General features: G+C 38.7%; 1 protein-coding gene across 2 annotated transcripts; it reads left to right on the forward strand.

Moving 5' to 3' along the window:
- The first annotated feature begins 205 nt into the window (after positions 1-205).
- Positions 206-21,181, forward strand: RHAG (Rh associated glycoprotein). 2 transcript variants are annotated; one of them, XM_036094455.2, is made up of 10 exons: positions 209-438; positions 10,187-10,370; positions 10,961-11,111; positions 13,118-13,265; positions 13,370-13,536; positions 15,265-15,402; positions 15,993-16,114; positions 19,415-19,488; positions 19,811-19,884; positions 20,581-21,181. In XM_036094455.2, exons 1-10 carry the CDS (start codon positions 282-284, stop codon positions 20,611-20,613), a joined length of 1,248 nt encoding a protein of 415 aa, XP_035950348.1. In that variant the 5' UTR covers positions 209-281; the 3' UTR covers positions 20,614-21,181. The 2 variants fall into 2 exon arrangements, with proteins under 2 accessions (XP_077911383.1, XP_035950348.1); XM_078055257.1 differs by lacking the exons at positions 19,415-19,488; positions 19,811-19,884 and having other exon boundaries at positions 206-438.
- The last annotated feature ends 427 nt before the right edge of the window (positions 21,182-21,608 follow it).

Genomic DNA, 21,608 nt, shown 5'->3' on the forward strand with positions numbered 1-21,608 from the left:
ATAAGATTCTAGACAATTTTGTGCAATAGATCATTTCTATAGCCTGACTTCTTCAAATCTACGTTGTATGTTCTTCGAACTAGCATTTTGAATGATTTGATTACAGAGCAGAATTCTCCCCGAGAGGTGGGTGTTTTCCTCAGTCTTGCCCATTTTTTTTCTTGCAATGTCACTGGTGTTGAACATGCAGCCTAATTCCACACACAGAGCAGTGCCTCTGTTCTTATCAACCTGCCACAGCTTGTGAAGCCTTCAGTGTGCCTCTGTCCTGTGCCACAAACATGAAGCTCTTATTCCCTCTCATGGCCATTGTACTGGAGGCTTCCATGATTGTTTTATTTGGATACTTTGTCAGGTATGAAACGGAGCAGAACACTATCCAACAGCTCAACAGCACCAACACAACAAACGTGGACAGATCCCTTGAGTTACATCCTCGTGAGTAAACAATCTACTTCTTATTATACATTTTGGGCTTTTCAGATTGTGAACCCATTTGTGGGACTTAGAATGTGAAATCTTTGAATTCTGTAACCCCTTGACCTCCACACTGGAACAACTTACAGAATTTGTGATACTTATGAGTACTAAGGGTATTATAAGTTTGTGCTGAGGTATCTGGTCTATGGCATCCGGTCTCTGTAGTTAATGTGTTTGGATAGAATCTGTGTCTATTAAAATAGCAGCATAAGAAGACAAAAATTAAAATAATTGATGAATCTTTTGTCTTACCTACATCTGCTAAATGATATTAATTTTCCCTTAAATTGATCCCTAGTTCTGCAAAGTATAAACATATCACCCCCCAAACAACAACAACAACAAAGAATCTAAGAGAGTAGAAACAGAGTGGAATATTGAGAAAGGAGCCTGGACTTCATGTGGGGGCCCTAAGGTATAAGAAGTGGTATTAAAGATGATATTGGAAGTAAATGGATGTATTCTGGGTTTTATAACATTCTACAAGGAAAGCAGTTTGTGCCTCTGCAATGGGAAGAAAGGTGTAAGCACCTAATGTATTTTATTTTTTTTATTTTTATTTTTTTAAGATTTTTATTTATTTATTTCACAGAGAGAGACAGCGAGAGAGGGAACACAAGCAGGGGGAGTGGAAGGGAGAGAGGCAGGCTTCCTGCAGAGCAGGGAGCCCGATGCGGGGCTCGATTCCAGGACCCCGGGATCATGACCTGAGCCGAAGGCAGACGCTTAATGACTGAGCCACCCAGGCGCCCCAGCACCTAATGTATTTTAAAAGCAGAATCCTTCCCTGGGAATGGTAACTGAAGAAAAGAAAGGATTTAGTTTCAAGTTTGATAGGGAAGGCAGTGATATAGTTAATAAAACAATAATAACTACCATTAACTGATTGCCTATTTGGAGCCAGGCATATTCATTACATCATTAACCAGGGAGGGAGATGATAATGCATCCCTATTTTTTTTAAAGATTTTATTTATTTATTTGACAGAGAGAGACACAGCAAGAGAAGGAACACAAGCAGGGGGAGTGGGAGAGGGAGAAGCAGGCTTCCCGCTGAGCAGAGACCCCGACGCGGGGCTCGATCCCAGGATCCTGGGATCCTGATCTGAGCCGAAGGCAGACGCTTAACGACTATGCCAACCAGGTGCCCCACAATGCATCCCTATTATAGACATTGTTTTTTTTTTTGTAAATAAGGCACACCTAATTTTATTATTTATGAATTGATTAAATCATTTAAAATAATAGCAATGTTTATGACAGTTCTATGTCATAAGTCTAAGCTTTTAAAAAACCATATGACATTTGTTCTCCCATTCCTCCATTTTTTGAGGGGGTTTATATAATAGGGAGTATTCTCAGGCAGACATGATGACCCTAGAGCCACCTAATGACTCAACCATATTATCCCTGGCTAAAATATTTTGTAGAATAGCCCAGAAGCTACCTGATTGTGGTTATACATATACATTTTTCCTACATTTTCTACATTTTCCCCTACATTTCAAATCGACTTACACAAAACTTATGTGACAGCCTAAATCATTAGAGAGAAGATTATTAAATATTTGCTTGTTAAGAAGAAATGTTCAAGGGCGCCTGGGTGGCTCAGTTGGTTAAGCGACTGCCTTCAGCTCAGGTCATGATCCTGGAGTCCCAGGATCGAGTCCCGCATCGGGCTCCCTGCTCGGCGGGGAGTCTGCTTCTCCCTCTGACCCTGCCCCCTCTCATGTGCTCTCTCTCTCTCATTCTCTCTGTCTCAAATAAATAAATAAAATCTTTAAAAAAAAAAAAAAAAAGAAGAAATGTTCAAGTCCAACAGCTGCGTGCCTAGTGCCATGTGTTGTACCAAGTGCCGGAGTCAAGTACAGGGAAGGCTCTGCTCCTGCTTAAGGAAACCACAGCCTGTTACAGCAGTTCTCAACTGCAGGGTGGTGGAAGTTATGAGTTTTTCACAAATAAGCAAGGCAGAACATTAATTTATATTTTAAGTAAAGTCAGTTAGATATAGGTTTATTCACCCCTCTTGCTTGCATTCTGCTGTGCTTTTCTGAATAGCAGAGCAATGCATGCCGTCACGCAGACCATCCCCAGGTATAACCGTGGAAGTGTGTGGTACGCCTGAGTATTATGTTTCATGCCATGAATGACTCCGTAGACACTCATTTGAGAAACAAGATATACTCTGTGGGTTTTGGGCCCTCATGGCACTTAGCAAAGTACTGGTCACTCTGCTGAGGCAGATAGTTTTGTTTTGTTTTTTAAGATTTCATTTATTTGTCAGAGAGAGAGAGCACAAGCAGGGCGAATGGCAGACAGACGGCCCCACTGAGCAGGGTGCCGGATGCGGGGCTCAATCCCAGGACCTGGGGATCATGACCTGAGCCTAAGGCAGACGCTTAGCCCGCTGAGCCACCCAGGCGTCCTGAGGCAGATGGTTTGACAAGGAATGAAGTGTGACTGTGACAGTCAGCTAATTCTTGCTAACCTGTAAACAGAGTAGAGAAAAGGAGAGTTTAGGGAGAAGGCCATTTGAGGCCCGTCAACATTTTAGTAGAAATTCTACAGACACACATCTTTAATATCTATGGGACGTTAAAGCCACAGCCATGATCTTGTTATACTCTGTTACATTACAATCCACTGGTGTCACACTTTGAGTAGTTGTTACCTGTGTGTGATCTTGTTATGTTATACATCAATCATTTGAAAAATATTAATTCACAGTTATGCAAATATTCCAAACATTGACATACCTCATCATATAATAATGAAAGAGGTACTTGTTAATACCACTAGCCATCTCACCAGAAAACCCTTGAGAAGTATCAGGAAGCTGATAAGCTCACAGTGAAGGACACAAACTTTCTAAAATACTGATTTTTTTTTTAAAGACAAAAGGTCTTCCTGGCAACATATACTGTTGATTCTTTTCCTTGAAATGACAGCCTCACTTCATTCATTTTTCAGACAATGCCAATGCCTGTCTAAAAAAACATAGTTTATGTCAATCTCTTATTTCAAGTAAAAATAGAGTTCCATGGAAAAAACCTGCTCATTCAGTTGGTACTCAAACAGTAACAAAAGTGCTTTGTTTCTGAGATACCCATCATGTGTCAGCAGGACTTTATGTGTAATGGCATTTCCACACACTAATTCCTACAAAATATTAAAAAGACACACATAAGAAGGTCAGTAGTTAGAGTAATAATTTTTGCTGCTTCACCAGAAAATTCTTAATTAAAACCTGCCTTTTTTTTTTTTCCCTGCAAGTGAGTAGTCATTAAGAATACCACATAAGATGGTGACTAACATAACATAATAAAATAAAATTAAAAAAAAAAGAAATACCACATAAGAGACTCTTAGCTCTAGGGAAGAAATGAGGGTTGGGGTAACTGGGTGATGGGCTAACCAGGTGATGGGCATTAAGGAAGGCACGTGATGTGATGAGCCCTGGGTGTTATATGCAACTGATGAATCACTAAATTCTACCTCTGAAACTAATAATACACTATATGTTAATTAAATTGAGTTTAAACAAAATATTAAAAAATAAAAAAGAGTACCACAACCACCAGCGTGATTTGGTGCTACTGCTTTCATCCATGTAAAGGGCTCATAAGTTTTACATACCTTTGTTTCATCATCTCTGGAAATACCAACACAGTGAAAAAAGCAAGTAACACCATACAATTATCATGAAAATAGTTTTCACCTCTCAGACTCCCTGAAAGTGTCTCCAAGACCCCCAGATGTGTGCTGATCACACTTGGGAACCACTGAAGTTATAGGTAAACTGACAAAGGATCTACATGGCACTAGACATTATTTTATGAATTTCAATACCAGCAATTTTATGAATTTCAATACCAGGTTAAGTACAATGGCTTATTTTTAAAAATCTACATATAAGAATGTGTTTCTCTATTTACTCAGATATTATTCAGCTCATTTGTTACCAAAAGATTTAGCAGATCTAGATATATGTTACAGGCAAACAGTAACTAATTTGTGCAGTGTAAGTGATTCCTAGGGAATTGCTTGCTGTTATTCTAAGTGTTACCTGAAATTGTTTCTATTCATGAATTAACATACTGTCTGTGGTTGATAACCTAACAATAAGATATCAGCCTCCAGTAGAACCCTGTCTGTTGCCTTTGATTGAATAGTTTTTGCATACTGGAAAGGACTGGAAACAATGAGCACAAGTAGAACCCAAATTCTAGTTTCTAAATACCATTCCCCACTCAGGGGCTCATTGGAGAAATTGTTGATTCCAGGTCAGGGTAAAGAAAGCACAAAGTTTGCCAAGGGTATAAAGACTAATGGGGATTCGCCAAAAGAACACAGGATCCTGCTTGAAGCAGCACCAACTAGACAAATTGGGGATAAATGGAGAATTAAAAATAATAATGATATGGTGGATAGTAACCCATTGAAATAAAGATTTCTTGCTGTCTTCTATCCTTTAGGATAGAAGTGATATCCTTCACTTCTATATCCTTTTTAATGGTTAAGGACTGGCAAGGTGTTTGCCGGGCACATAGCTTATTGCTCTTAGAGAGTTCCAGTCCTTTGAACCACTGAGATTATATTCTGGATATAGTGAACTCATAGAAATATTCCCCAAAGAGGGGGAAGGGGAGAAAGAGGAAGCTCTTCCTTATAGAAGAATGCCAACTAATTAATATAAAAGGAATAATAGATATATAAAATTAGAATTTTGATATTAAAAATGTAATAATTGATTCCAGCAAGGTTCTTCAATGAAAGCAAAAACCATTAGGTAAAGTTACTGGAGAACACATGTCTGAAAGAACTGCCCTACAGACTGCTTATAGTTTACAGGGCAAAAGGTACATTTATGGTGAAGAGATCTGGCAGAACAGTCTTAACCACATGGTCAAATTTACCATCACTAGTAATAGGACAAACAAATTATGTGCCACCTGGTGTGGTGCAATGGGAAGTACACAACACCACCCATAGAATATTCTTCCCAGAATATTTAGTCTCATTCTAACTATGGTGAAACAGTCAAACACATCCAAATTGTAGGACATTCTACATAAACGACAAAACACCAACAACAATAAAAAGCATGTGCAAGAACCTATCTAAATAAAAGACACATGACAAACCAAAAAATATATGAAAGTTGAGTGGTTAATGGGTTAAAAATCCTATAAAAGAACAATTTGGGGACAGTTGGAGAAATTTCAACATAGCTTCTATATTAGATAATATTATTGTATCAATGTCATATTTCTTGGATGTGATGATGATGTTATGGTTATGTAGGAGAATGTCCCTTTCCTTAGGAAACTTATGCTAAACTGGTGGGGGCAAAATGTCATTCTACTTTCAAATGGTTTAGGGAATATATACATACATATCTGAAGAGAGAGAGAGAGAGAACAAACATGGAAAATATTAACAACTGCTAAATCTAGGTGAATAGTACATATATTCATTGTGCTATTTTTCTAAATATTTGAAATACGTGCAGTTAAAATATTTGGGAAGTGTGAGAGGAAGGAAACCACCCTAAGGATACTTTTCTCTCAGAGAGGATGAGTTCAGAATATAATCTCAGTGGTTCAAAGGACTGGAACTCTCTAAGAGAAATAAGCTATGTGCCTGGCAAACACCTTGCCAGTCCTTAACCATTAAAAAGCAAGACAAAAGGGACACCTGGGTGGCTCAGTTGGTTAAAGGTCTGCCGTCAGCTCAGGTCATGGTCCCAGAGTCCCGGGATGGAGCCCTGAGTTAGGTGTCCCTGCTCAGCAGAGTCTATCTCTGCTTCTCAGCCCCACCCCCACCCCTGCTGGTGCTCTCTCTCTCTCTCTTTCTTTCTCGCTGTGAAAGAAATAAATAAAGTCTTTTAAAAAGCAAAAACAAACCACAAGAAAGAAAGAAAAAAAGAAAGAAAGAAAGCTGAACAATTTCTCATTAGCCAGCTGAACAAGTTTTACTACTTGATCCAGAAAAACAATTTTTCTAAATAAGAGCCTGACAGTCCCAGTTAGACGAATCCTCGGGGACCGTCCTCAGTGATCCACTTACTCATGCATAACCGAGGCACCTCCTGAAAAGCTACAGGTGCTGGACTTTCTGCCAGGGCCCGATGAGGGACAAGCCACGTCTGGATTCCCACTTCCACACTTGAATTCACTTTCTCCTGAAAGAGTGCCTCATTGGGAGTGCTCGCTCAGTATTTGGATAAATGACAAGCGAGCACACAGAGTAACAAAACAGACAAGCACATAAGCAAATGAAATAAAATAAGAGGAACATGCACGATGTTACAGCTATGACCGGTAATACTGTGCAGAAGACCTGATTCTTGAAGGGCGTATAGAAGTTTGCCAGGTCAAGAAGTGTTGGGTTTGGGATGGAGAGGACATTGGGGGCAGCAGACATATACAGGAAATAGAGGGGAAGGACGGGTCTGTTTCATCCGTTTGATGGTGGTGGTGGTGGAAAGTGAGTCGGAATCCATCATCTGCGTTTTAAGCGTGTTGAGTTATCAGGGTTTAGGAGATACCCTCCTGCAAGATAGAAATGGAAATAAGACAGAAGATACCAGCTATTGTCACATTTTCTCTGGAGACTAAAATTCTCTCTTGAGAATATCTGATTTAGACAAGTCTTGGCAATTCTTAAAACCTGTTGGAAGACTTCACAAAAGTTCAACCCCCTTCCCTTCCAGAGAGGACACTCACTATCATTCCTTGAATGGCAGTCTCACACTATAGAACTAAACTCATGGCCCTCTCTCTAGACCCCACCCACAAATTCTTAGAGCAGGATAAAAGATGATATAGAATTCTAATTGTTTATAAATCTTTCTTATCCACACTTTTTATACAGAATCATTATCTGTTAAGAGCTTTCACAACTTTACGAACTCTTTAGCGATTGAAATAATAGATGAGGTTCTTAAGCCCCCTTGTGGCGAAAAGCAGTAACAATCTTTGAGGGGAAAAACCATCAGAGCACACTTAATATATACGGTCACTTATATTTCAAAATCCAAAACAGGTTCACTAGTTGACCGTTGCCCATCAACAGGTCACATAGAATCCCAATCCCCAATCCCAAAGTTCCCTGGGTAGATAATGAGATGAGGGTGGACGTCCAGAATGCTGGCATAAGTGAGACTGTCACCGATCTGAACTAGAAGACCGTGTGCAGCATTCTCCTCTCTGCTGCTTCCCTCAAAGGCACTGACAAGGGACAATTTTCAGAAATCTATTCTTTCCTTTCTTGTCCTCCTCATACTGCCTTTTTGGGGAAGTAGCTCCAATGTACAATAAAATGGCCAAAAGTCTCATTGCATGGATAGGGTTGCAAGAGTGAATGACACTAGTTGTGTGCCTGAATCATGGTAGGTTTGGACTGTTCTCATTCTCTGTATTCTTTCATTTGCTGCCTTCATCCAAAGTTAGATTGGCTTCTAGGCCACCAAAGGACCCTACTGACTCACTCTATGATGCCAACCATATCTATCTGTCTTGTTATTTGTCATAGAGTAATACCTTAGGATAAATCCCCATGCCTCCAAAAGCTCTTCAAATGCCTGCAAAAAGCCTTTGAAATGCTGGGTACCTTTGGAAAGTCAACATCTTCATCCACTTCTGGGTGGGATCACTGTCACAGATTAGCTTATCAAATTTAATTTGCCAAGTTTGAAATTAGTGTGGTCTGCAAGTTGTGTCAGGAGAGAAGGTCAGGAAAGTCCTGCAGAGAGGAATGAAGCCCATAAAGAAGGTGCTACAGGTTAGGCTCCCCAGGAATCAGACTTTAAGACAGACATTAGCCTGAAAGAAGTTTAGTAGGGAGTGCCTTAAAGATCAACACCTGTAGCAAGAAGATTTGCAGGGAGAAACCCCACAGGGTATCCTGAGACTGGGATTGTCTAGCTTCACGTGGTCCTTCCCTGAGGCCAGAGGATGCTCTTGTGAATCAGTCACTGGGTACAGGCTACCCCAGGGAAAGGCAAGAGCATTTCCTAGAGAGAATTGAGAGCTTAGGGCTATCAACTGGCAACACTCCCTAAAACCAGGGGAAATAGAAAGAATAAGTTCTTCCTTTCTAAAAGGGGTATCTGGGCAGCGTATGACAGCATCTCTTACAGTAGACAAACCTGAGTGGTGTGGTCTCCCAACCTCAAACACACTGTCTCCCAAGCCTGATGGTAGAACAGAGGGAGAAAGAACCAAGGGGTAGTAACATGTCCTTGAGTGCCTGCGAAGCCAACACTCTGCCTTGGTTATTTTTACATCCATCCCTACTGTGCTCAAGGCATGAAGGAATTGGCGGAGTCTAGCCTGAATTCAAATCCTAACCCCACCCTTTAGGCAAATTAATTGGATTCCAACATCAGTTTCCTCTGAGATATATTTTGGGGGCATGTTCTTCCTCATGCCTATATCCACCTAAACCCCTGGCCACAATGGTTAATAGTAATTTGACTTTAAATGTTTTATTTTTTCTCTCTGATTTTATATTTGATCTCAATTTGCTTTGTGTATCTGTTAGGTTGAACCACAAGAAGTTGCCAATCATTGACTCATTTTCATTGATAATTTCAATGCAAAAATTTCCATTTCATATGGTTCAACCAAATACATGTCTCACTAATGAAGCTATACCTTTCTTGAGGGAAAAGCCTGTGTTCCCACTATCTCATATTTGAGCATATGTGTTCTTTCTTTCTTTATTTTTGATCATATATTTTATTTATATTGCTTTACTGCATACTCTCTCCCACAGAGGTTATCCCACGCAAAGTACCTGTGTGAAACAGGGTCTTTTCAGTATTGCAGATGAAAATACTGGAGCTCAGAGAGAATAAATCCCTTGCCCAAGGTCACACAATCATGTACTAGAACTGGGGGACCTTAACTTAATTTCCAGACACCAAGTAAAATATTTGTTCCTCAAGAGGATATGGCCTTTTTTTTTTTTTTTTTTTTTTACAGTGGCTTAGAAAGTGCTAACAAAGACATTATCCTATTGGACTGATCTGATACTGATCTGATAAGATTTCCAGGGCCGGTGCTGTTATACAGATTTGTATCTATATAACAAATGAAGACTGCAGCCCATTAATTTAGTTATTATTGCCTCTTATCTTATATGCAGATTTTTATGTCAAATCCTGGGGAGCAAAAGGTGACTATGTCCTAATCCCTTCAACCAAGAAACTCATAGTCGAGTGCAGGAGATGAACACCTCATCAAGGAACTATTACCATATTATGCACACTAAATAAATGCTAATACAGTGTGGCAAATGCTGAAGTTGAAGTATATGTAGAATGCTGTGTAAAAGACAAGAGGAAATACTAAGTTTCCCTGGGAGAACTGGGAAAGTCTGCAAGAGCGGGTGATGTTTGCACTGTGCTTTGCAAAGTTTTCCTCAGGTGGAAAGTAATGGAAAACTCTTGAGGTATGAGAGCACATGGTATTCCAAGAAAAGGCTCAAATATTGAACAACTTGCCCAGAGTCTCATGGCTGGTAAGCAGTCAGGTTGGCACTGGAGCCTAGTCTTTGGCTGCCCAGTTAATGCTCTCCCTTTGCAGTGTTTTATATAAAGGATGTAACATTTAATAAATGGGGTATACTATGATGCAACACTTCCATCGTTCTTCCTAACACAGAATTTTTTTTCCTTCTTTTTTTTTTTTTTTTTCAGTATTCCAAGATGTGCATGTAATGATATTTGTTGGGTTTGGCTTCCTCATGACCTTCCTGAAAAAATATGGCTTCAGTAGTGTGGGCATCAATCTACTCATTGCTGCGTTGGGCCTCCAATGGGGCACTTTTATTCAGGGGATCATGCACCACCATGGACAGACAATTTACATTGGAATCAAAAAGTGAGCATCCCTTATTTTTCAACCATTGTGTTTTCAGAGCAGTTGTTTCTCTGCCTGGTCTCTTGTCAGTCAGCCTCCGAACTAGCCAGCACACTGTCTCCCTAAGACAATAGAAGATTGTTGGGATCCCAGGATGTGAATCGACACCTTGCTCTACTGAGCCGTGTCATACTTTCATGTCTCTATCCTCTCTGGTTTGACTTTAAGGACACGAGAACTCCCCTTTCATTAAAGGTTATTCCTTCCAGCTACAGGGAGCAAAAATCCTCCAATAGCTTTTTTTCTACATGTCTATATTTACATTTTGAAATGTAAACACTGTAGAAAGTAATTCATTTATCAGATCAACAAAAATAAAGAAAAACCTAAATGAGATCAAAAACAGGTGGGTCAAAATAAAGGAAATGCTGGAGCAACCAGAATGTATGGCAGATGGCAAAGAGGAAGAGGAAGGAAGTGAGAGTGTGTGAAAGGGTACCTGGGACGAACACCTGATGGGGAGGGGCCCTTGCACACTGGATAAAGTGATGCTCACAGTTGTATGTTGGCTATGCATTATTGTTGGACGTATTCTTTCTTTTTTCCTTCAGCATGATAAATGCAGACTTCAGTACAGCCACAGTCCTGATTTCTTTTGGAGCTGTCCTGGGAAAAATAAGTCCAGCCCAAATGCTGATCATGACAATAATAGAAATCACTGTCTTTGCTGGCAATGAATATGTGGTTGGTGAGATATTTAAGGTAAGGATTAGAGGGTTTATACTTACTAGCTTTGGACATCAGTTCTGGTTACACCTAAAGGATGCCCACTCTACCTAGGGACAAACGTTGGTGAGCATGAGAGCATAGCAAGTGTAATTACACCCATCACTTATTTGAGTGCCTTTGGTAAACCAGGAGTCTTATCAACATTACTTCATTTCATTGTCACCACCACACTATAACCCAGGTATTATGTTGTTACTGTTACACAAATTACAACTAATGATCACAGATGCTGAAAGACTGGCCCAAATCTGGATTCAAACCTAGATTTTTCTAACTTCACAACTCTTTTTATTACATTATATTTCCTATCAATGATCAATTCTTATTAAATTTCAACTATTAGATGACTAGCCCTTTCTTTTTTTTAAATATTTTATTTATTTATTTGAGAGTCAGACAGAGAGCACGAGAGAGTGCGAGACAGAGAGCCCTAGCAGGAGCGGGGGAGGAACAGGGAGCCTGGTGCAGGGCTCACAGGGCTGGATCCCAGGACCCTGGGGATCATGACCTGAGCTGAAGGCAGATGCTTAACCGACTGAGTCATTCAGGCGCCCCTGACTAGCCCGATCTAAGGCGTTTGTTAAAGCCTAGATCAAATTTCTTCTCCCCCATGAAAATCTCATTGATTCCCCTCAGGATAATCAGTTGAATATTTCTGGGTACTCCCCAGTATTTTGCTTGTTTCTATTTAACATGTAATTCCACAGCAAATATTTTTTAAGTTTTTATTTAAATTCCAATTAGCTAACATGCGATATATTAGTTTATTAGTTGTAATAAAGTGTAATATTAGTTTCAGGTGTGCAGTGTCATGATTCAACACTTCCATACATCACCTAGTGCTCATCATGACAAATGCCCTCCTTCATCCCCATCACCTGTTTCACCCATTCCCCCACCCACCTCCTGCTCTCTCAGCAGAAAATGTTTTTGAAAACTTTCTAGGTGTCATGTGATGGTGAATCTGACAGACAAAATAGTTAATGTCCCTGTCTTTATAGAGTTTACAGTCCAATGAAAGAAGACATCAAATAGAGAATTATATATCACCTACCCACCCATAAGCACGTGCACGCACACACACACACAAATATTATTATAAATTGCAATACATGCTATGAAAAATAAGTTCAGGGGGCTATGGGAGAGCATAACTGGAAAACCTAACTTAGATTGTGGAATCAAGGAAGGCCTCTCTGAGGAAGTGACAGTTTAGCTGGACCTGAAAGGTACATAGGAGTTTATGAAGTATGAAAATCTTAAATAAATTAATAAGTCTGTATCATTTTCCTACCTTAGTAAGTATAATAGGAGCTATGCCTCAGGTTTGGCACTCCAAACGTTCCCTCTTGGGGTAGGAGAATGTAGAAAACTGGATCAAATTCATACAGTGACCTAAAGAGGGACCTAAATATATTGCTTCAAATGAATCTTGGACCTCAGCTGGTTTTCACGTCATCATATAACACAGTGAAAAAATATGGGAAAGACCCAGGCTTTTTAAAGCTTCCAGTCTTTGAATTGTAATTAAATGCACCTTTACTGTAATGTCAAATGAATGCAAAGAGCATCTTTCTTTTGAAACAAATGCAGTGCATAATATTTCACTAAGAATTTCCCTGACCTAGAGAAGTAACCTAAAATGAATTGAATGTCCACAAAGACCTAGCACTTTACAAACATGGCCTCAACACAACTATATTTCCTACTTTCCAGAAGCAGAGATCCAAAGTATAGTAATTTGTCTAAAGTCACATTGCAAGGAAGTATCTGACCTAGCATTGGAAGTCAGTTCCGTGTGTCTCCAAAGCCTGTATTTTTTTTTAACTTCACTATCCTGTTTCATTCTTTCTCTGACATATCCTTTCTTTCTTTTAATTTATTTTATTGTTTAACCAATGAAGCAGTTCTTTCATTGACTTTCCTCCTGTAGTGAGACTCAGTTTCACCTCTTATAACATGAATGTTTTGCCCCTCAGGCCTCTGACATCGGAGCATCAATGACAATCCATGCTTTTGGGGCCTACTTTGGCTTGGCGGTAGCAGGTGTCCTCTATCGGCCAGGCTTGAGAAGGGGGCATGAGAAGGAGGAGTCTGTGTACCACTCAGATTTGTTTGCAATGATTGGTGAGTAGACACGAACTTGCCTGATTCAGTACCCAAGGCAAACTGCCTCCTCTGGTCTGTCTTCCATATCCAGCACTAATATCCCTTTCTGTGGTTTACCGCAGGGACTCTTTTCCTATGGATGTTTTGGCCCAGCTTTAATTCAGCCATTGCTGAAACTGCAGAGCAACAGTACACGGCCATCGTAAACACGTACTTCTCCCTTGCTGCCTGCGTGCTCACAGCCTATGCATTTTCCAGCTTCGTGGGGAAGAGAGGCAAGCTCGATATGGTCAGTGCATGTTAACCACCATGGAAGCTTCGCTAAGTGACACTGATGGTTACCCAGATGAGTAGGTCATTTCTGCATCACTGCTGAGCGGCCACAACAAATCGCAGCACTGCAAACCTTGCAGAATATTTTGAAAATAACGTTCATTTGTTTCTTCATCAAATTTGTATTGTGGCTAATCAAAAAAGTGTTCTCAAGGAATTTACAGCCTACTAGGGAACATACTCATGCAAAAATCAAAGATTTGAGGAATATTTCTTTAATGATGGAGCTGACTGTCTCCAAGGTCTTAGAAAATCTTCCTTAGAAACAGGACTTACAGGGCACCAGGGTGGCTCAGTCATTAAGCATCTGCCTTCGGCTCAGGTCATGGTCCCAGGGTCCTGGGATCGAGCCCCTCATCGGGCTCCCTGCTCCTCGGGAAGCCTGCTTCTCCCTCTCCCACTCCCCCTGCTTGTGTTCCTGCTCTCACTGTCTCTCTCTCTCTCTCTCTCTGTGTCAGATAAATAAATAAAATCTTTAAAAAAAAAAAACAAAAAAACAGGACTTGCGAAGAATAGAAAAAAAGAGAATGGGGGGAGGGTGCAAGTTGATTCTGTTTTTGTAACTGCAAATATTCCTCTCAAAGGAATTACAACTAAAGGCAACGTCAGATCCTGAATAAAACTCTGGAAAATAAAAAGGACATTAGTGGGAATACCGATAAAAAGTCAAATAAGACCTTTAATAGTATTCTATCAATGCTAATTTCCTGGTTCTTTGACAACATAAGATGTTAAACTGGGGGAAACTGGATCAGGGATATATGGAAACTCTGCAGTATTTTTCCAACTATTATGTGTCTAAAATTATTTCAAAACAAAGCATTTTTTTTAATCCTCCCAAGTTGGTCTTTTGAGTTTCTTGCCTATAAACTAGAGAAATGTCTGTGAAGGAATAATCCACACATCAGCTGTTGTTGTTCTTTTCCAGCCTGAGGGAGGAAAAGGATATTGTAATTTCTTCAAGCATAGCTATGGACATGGATTTCAATGCTGTACAATTTGTTTAATGAAAGAAAATTAAAAACAAGAAAAGAAAAAAAAATTCATGTACAGCTCAGTCCTCTCTTAAAAGTAGTGATGAGCTTTCCTCCTCAAGCAGAACAGCCAGAACATGATTCTTCTGAGGAATTCTGATAAATGGCAATTGGTTATTCTTTCCACCATCTTCAAATGTTCTCAATACAGTGACATTTGTGAAAGCTGTTGTCTTTCATGTATAATGTCACATTTTGGTATCTCTACATTCCCTCTTTGAATATTGGAATGTCATGGACTCCACAAAGCACACAGCAGCCACAGACCTCTTTTGGTTCATGATAACCACAAATGCATTTCCAAACTGAATAAATAGACATAGCACTACTAGAATAACTACATTATATGCACCCAGGCCTTCCATTACAACTTCTTTGGTTTTCCTCTCATCCCTCGCCAAACTGGTCTCATTAACCTGATCACTCAGTCACTACCAAGGAACTCCAGCAAGAAAGATATCAAATGTCAACTGCTTGGAAGAAAGGCCTTCTGTCATTACAAAGAATCTTCTTTTAAAAAAAAAGAATCAGTAGCCCTTTGAACTGAAGAATATACCATAGAGTCCATGGAACCCTAGATAGATTGCTTCATTCCTTCTGAAGCCTGCCTCATTCAGCTCACTTCATTCGTGTTTCTGTGCTCCCCACAGGTTCACATTCAGAATGCAACCCTGGCTGGAGGAGTTGCTGTGGGCACTTGTGCAGACATGGAGATTCAGCCATATGGTGCTATGATCATTGGGGGCATTGCGGGAATTGTCTCTGTGCTTGGGTTCAAGTTCCTGACTGTAAGTATGACAGGTGCTCTCAGTCAAACCTTGAATCTGTACCATCATCTTCTCACATCCCACCAGCAGAGAAAAGCTATGAAAATTTCTTTTATCAGCACCCCTCCTTGTTTGAGGGTCATTTCCCTTCTTGTCAGAACTACCCCTCACAGTTCAGTGTTCAGTGGTTCCTACTCTTCCTTGACTTCTTTTGTGTACCAGGAAAGAATCTGATATTATTAAATTATTAAAAGAATTAGTGTGACTTGAATGCTAAGTACTGGTGTTACTTTCCTCAGGGCAGTTTCATTAAAGTTTTTGTTGTTGATGATATTTGATTGTTTTGTAAAATGAAGGACTCTGTGTCCTGTTAAGGGGATTTAGAATATCATCAGTAGGTCAGAAGGAGGAGGACTTGAAATCACTCACCTTCAAATCCATCTACTAAAAACTGACATGAGTAATTTTGCCACCAACATATTTGGATTTTTTGACTTAAGTGGGTTTTAGATATAGTTGGCAAAATGGGCTACAGATAAAATTTTCCTGTGTGGTCATTGACTTCAGTATATCTAACAAAATAATAAACCTTCCTCTTTTTACAATTTTAGCCATGTCTTACTGAAAAACTGAGAATCCATGATACATGTGGTGTTCATAACCTGCATGGCTTACCTGGTGTGGTAGGAGGCCTCGCAAGCATTGTGGCGATAGTCTTGGGAGCATCTAAGGGGTGAGTTAAAGAATGGGTTTTCCTGCACCCTAAGGTCCAATGACGTTTTATCGCACTCTTGGAGGAATCTAGTAATGAGAAAGTTTTTTCTTTAGCAATCCAGGCCACAGTCATAAGTATGGTCCTTACTGAAGCCAAAAAGATACAACTAGGAGAATAGAATTGGATGGGAAGGTGTGTCTTAACTAATGTTATGCATGGTGGCTGGGTTTTGTTTGTTTTAATTAACAGTGCTAATTTAAATATTTCTAACAGGCAAGTGTCTCCTCACAGATAGGGCAATTTGATAATCACAATCTGATTACAGTAGGCTTACTCTTTTAGTTGGTCTCACCAAAATGGAGGAGGGGGCATCTGTGATGAGAGGATCAGTCATTTCCTATGATCAACACATAGAACAATGAGTTAGCATAATGTGAAGAGAAGTGGATCTGGAGAATCAGGAAGCCCAGCATAGGCTCCAGCTTTGCTCTTGACTAATAATGGGGTCTTTGACAACTCACTTAGCTCCTGTGGTTCTGTTTCCTCTTCTGTAAAATGAGGTTGGATACTTAGGTTTATTCTCTAAAAATCCCTTCAAGCTCTAACAGACCTGGAATCTTCCCAGAGGGGACATAAGTGTTTAAATGGCCGGAGGAAGAATAGTTACCAGTCAAATCCAGGACAACAAAAGCGATGTCAAAGGCCATCAGTTGTCACTTTTAGGTAACAAGATGGAGACAATTTGATATGAAAATCATCCATGCAAAACAGCTAGGAAGATCAGAGAGTCCAGATAAACTCAGGGATTAAGGAAGGAGGAATCAAAACACTCAATTTTTAAAACCCATTGAAAGCATGAAGAAAAGGTGAATATGTTTGAAAATGTCTCAAAGTGACTACTGGCTAGAGTTGAATAATTTGAAGAGAAAAATCTCTTTAATTTTCACAGATTAAAATTCAACTCTGTTGAGACCAGTCATGATAAATATTTGAAAAAATTTGTTTAATCATATTTTCTACTGAATAGAAAGTTTGCTTCCACTTTCATGTCTAGAGCTGACCCATTTCTTCTGTTTGTTTTCTTTTTTTGCCCCCTTTGCAAAATTGGAGAACAACCCCAGAAAAAGCCACATTTTCTTGCAGCTCTCTCCAGGACCTAACATGCTGTTGAGACCAAACACTAACATATTTGAATGCAAATCAAGCATGATAAAAGCCTGAGTCCATGAGCTCAATTCCTAAGTGCTATGGTGTGTAAACACTCTTAAGATGTATCTTATGATGAGAAATAAAGGAATTCTTGAGCATCATGCCTGCACCAGTTCCATGGATGCAATAAAACAAGACTACCTAGCTCTCACAGGCTGGGTCTCACTGGGTGGCCAGATTTGGGGTAGGTTCTGCGGTTGAGAGTCTAGTCCTTGGGTATTCAGGCTGAGCAGCCACTTCTCAATGTGCTCAGGGGGCTTTGGGGGTGGGGGTGGATGAGGAGCTTTGGAAGGCCTAGTCACATGGGTGGAATTCACACACGTCTCACACACCAGACAAAATATTTCGGCCAAGAGCCAAGACTATTTACTCAGATGCTTCTATTCAAAATACTAAAATGCAAATCAGGTTTCTTGGTAAGCATAGAACAAGGAGAAGTAAGGATTCTTAAAGGACATCTGTGCACACTATGGCAGCCTAATTCTAATAATGTGGTTAATTTTGTTAAACCTCCTGTTTCCCAAGCCTGTTTTATCATGGAATACTTTTTATCAAAAATATCTTTTAATATTTTGGAAAAGATTTTGGCAAATTCTGGTAAAATTAATAGGCCGTTGACAAAAGAAAAATATCAAATGAATAAATATATATTAAATATTCGTCCTCACTAGTGATCAAAGAAATGCAAATTAACACAAATTCCCAATTTTTCAATTATAAAGTTGATAAAGATTAAATGAATAATAATACTGAATGGTGGCTAACGTAGAGAAATAGGGATATGAATTTCAAAAAGTCCTTAAGAAGTGTATAAACTTTCACTAATAATTTCATTTCTAGATAGGTTTTTATTTTAGGGAAATTATTGGGCAAATTCATAAGCATGTTTATAAGAGGATGTGTTCTCACAACATTTTAAAAAATATGAAACATTGGAAGCAACTTAAGTATCCAACTTCTAGAACTATAATTACAGTATATTTTTACAGTGTAGCACTCCATAGCAATTAAAATTGTGATCCAGGTCTACATTCACTGACATCAAAGGACACTTAAGGATTAATGGGAAAATCAGTATTATAATGTGATTGCCTTTTTATAAAAATATATGTCTTTATTTTACATTTTTATACTGATTAAGACTGGAGGGAAATTAAACTTTTTCTCTTCATTTTCTGGATTAATGGTTTCTCATATTTTTACAATGGGCATGTGTTACCAGTACAATTTTTTTCACATAGTAGAAGAAATTTAAACCCTTCAAATAAAAAGAAAAAACGGAAATCTGAGTTTAGTGCATTCTTTCCCTTGGATGATGAAGATGAAACACCAAAGATGAAACACCAAGACACTCTCATTTTCCATTTGTTTGCCTTCCCATAATCACACTTTCAGTCCTTCAGCAACTATTTATGAACTGCCTGCTAAAAGTGAGGTGCTGTGCTAAGGAGGTATTCACATTCCTAGTCCTTTTGTCACTCCTATAACAATCATGCATTTCCATAGCTTTTTATGACCTTCTTCCATTCCCAAATATTATGAGGCACTTTTTTTACTAATTTTATTTTAAGGTAACTATGTCTAGGATGACTTACAGATTTTTTTTCATATATTCAATAAGTTGTCTTTATGTGCTAAAATTAGCTTTTCTGATCTTATTGATTTTTTAATTAAATTGCAATTGTTCCTTTTGGGATGGGGTGAGGAAAGATGGCCACTCATGTTCATTTTGTACATTACTCCATCCTCAGTGCCTAGAAGGGAAGGTGGCACGGAGTACTCAATAAATACTTGTTGAATGAATCAGATGGGGGATGAGAACCTGATGCCATATTTTTAGAAAATACTAAACTCTTTCTAAGGAAGATCTTTTCATCATTCCTGAAGAAAAAGGTGATTCTTGCTTAAGTGCTTCTAAGGACTTTTTAACATTGCTCAAGAATTTCAAAGAAAATAAAAATACAAAATAAAACAAAAATTGCAGTAAGTGTTCGTTTGCTGGTGTAATGCTGCTCTCTGGCCTGAAGATGGCAAGCATCCACTCCCTCAGGAAATGAGATTTGTTGGCTGGTATCCTGGAAAAACAACACTTTTCTTTTGGCTTCCTAGGTCTAGCATGGTCATGCAGGCAGCTGCCCTAGGTTCTTCGATTGGAACAGCGATTGTTGGAGGGCTGATCACAGGTCAGGATGAAAAGTAAACACTTCCATGTGCCACATGAGGTCAGCGTAATAGATGATAAACATATCGACTGGTAAATTTGAAAATATTCTAAACTTCTGACAGTAAAGTAATCATGTAAGCTCAAGGGGATGATTTTATAGCTATATATATTTATATGTATTTTTTTTAATATTTTATTTTTAAGTAATCTCTACACCCAATGTGGGGCTTGAACTCAAACCCCAAGATCAAGAGTCTCCCCTTATAGTAGTATTTTTATTACTATGCAAGTAAGTTTTCCTCTTCAGCATCATAACGTGACTTGTCTCCCTGCTCTCGTAGGTTTGATTCTCAGGTTCATTGTCCGTGTACAGCCAACTACAGAATTCTTCTTTGATGACTCTGTTTATTGGGAGGTACTGTACAGTGTTCTAAGACTGTAAATGATGACTATACCAGTGAAAGTTTTGCTCACCCAAAGCCTAAATGTCTGTTTGGCATCCTTGTGATAAAATTGGATAAACTGCCTAACTATAGAGAGAAAACTGAGACAATGTGTCCGGACAGATAAAATCAGAAGTTAAGGTCTTTTCCAAAGCAGAATTTAGTAGGCAAATGTCCCTTGCTCCTCTGAGAGCAATAAAAAGTCCTCATAAATATAATAGGAATCCCAGGCAGTGGCATGAGATTTTATACCATATATATGAATAGGTAAAAACAGGTAGAATATGGAAGGTTGAAGAATCTCAGTGAAGAATCTGACAAGAGGTTTTTATGAATAACATAATCTTCTTTCTATCCTCCAGTTTCTACCTCTTTACTCCATTGGCATTTTCCCCAGATTATTTCCTGCAAAGCTTAAGAGGGATAGATATTTTGATGTGTTCAATGGGATTTTCAGGGAAAACAGATTTGGTGAAGAGAATGTAGTCAGGGCGAGTGGGGTAAATATTTCTGTTCTTTTATTTTTCCCCAAGACAAACAATTGTTATTCCTAGTTCTTTCTAAGCTTGGATAATAATTATAGAAAATACCTTTTGTGTTTCAATACTAACCTCTGTCAGGCCCAAGTGAAAGAAACTATAAAGTGCCCTATCTTGTTTTCTTTAAAGGTCCCCATGGGGAAAGAAGTTGACGATGAATGAACATGATGGCCACAACCAGCCGGAACCTAAAGACTAAATATCATTCCTGTGCTTCAGCTTCCTTTCCCATTATCTAGAATCATGTTTAAAATTTTTAAAGGGCAGCATCCAACAAGAACATGGAACAGAATGGATAAGTCCTGAGCCCCAAATGTCCAGTGTGAAAAATCTTAACACAATCTGATGCTGTTTCTTGACACTCAATGATTGCTTAATTGAAGGAATGTGACTTGTAAAATAGAGGGTCAAGTGGATTCTCTTTAGGACTCCCAGACTACTCTTGCCAGTGGGTAGGTACAGGGTGAACATTCCATGTTTCTTCTTGTATTTTTTTTTTTTCCCATAGAGGTAAATTTACAAAGAAATCAACACATCTGATTATGGCAGTTTCTTAATATACATACTATGTCTTCAATCCCAAAGGTATAAAACTAGAGCCAATAAAACAATATGTAAGAAATCTATATAAGAAATATGAAAGAAATGTATTGTATAGAGCAAGAACATGATTGTTTTTGGTGGTGCTTTTTTGATTTAAAAATAGTCTAGTTAGTAATGCTATGTCTTCACTTGAATATTTTTATGCTTAATTCTTTTTGCATGTTTACTATTTGCAACAAGAGTCAAATGCTATCTGACCAAAGTCTATTTTGTATAAAATTCCAATAAATTAAATGTTATTTTATTATAAATTAAAACATTTGTCTTTGGCTCTCCTTTCTTTGGTGCTTGGAATTCATTTTATTAACAAGCACACACACATACACATACACTCCTTATATTTAGTTCATATTCAATCCAAATAAATTGTTACTATGTGTTAACTACAAAATAATCAAGTTAATGTCTCACATTATAAGGTAAGTTTTAAAGAACTAAATTTTAGAAAATGTAATTGACATAGTCATATAAAATCATTTCTAGAGAAATATGATTTTTTTTTTTCTCTCTCTAGAACCTTTTAAGATTTTTATTCTATTTCTGGAGTCCTGGAA

The sequence above is a fragment of the Halichoerus grypus genome, chromosome 9 (genome assembly GCF_964656455.1).
Source record: "Halichoerus grypus chromosome 9, mHalGry1.hap1.1, whole genome shotgun sequence".
Lineage (NCBI taxonomy): Eukaryota > Metazoa > Chordata > Mammalia > Carnivora > Phocidae > Halichoerus > Halichoerus grypus.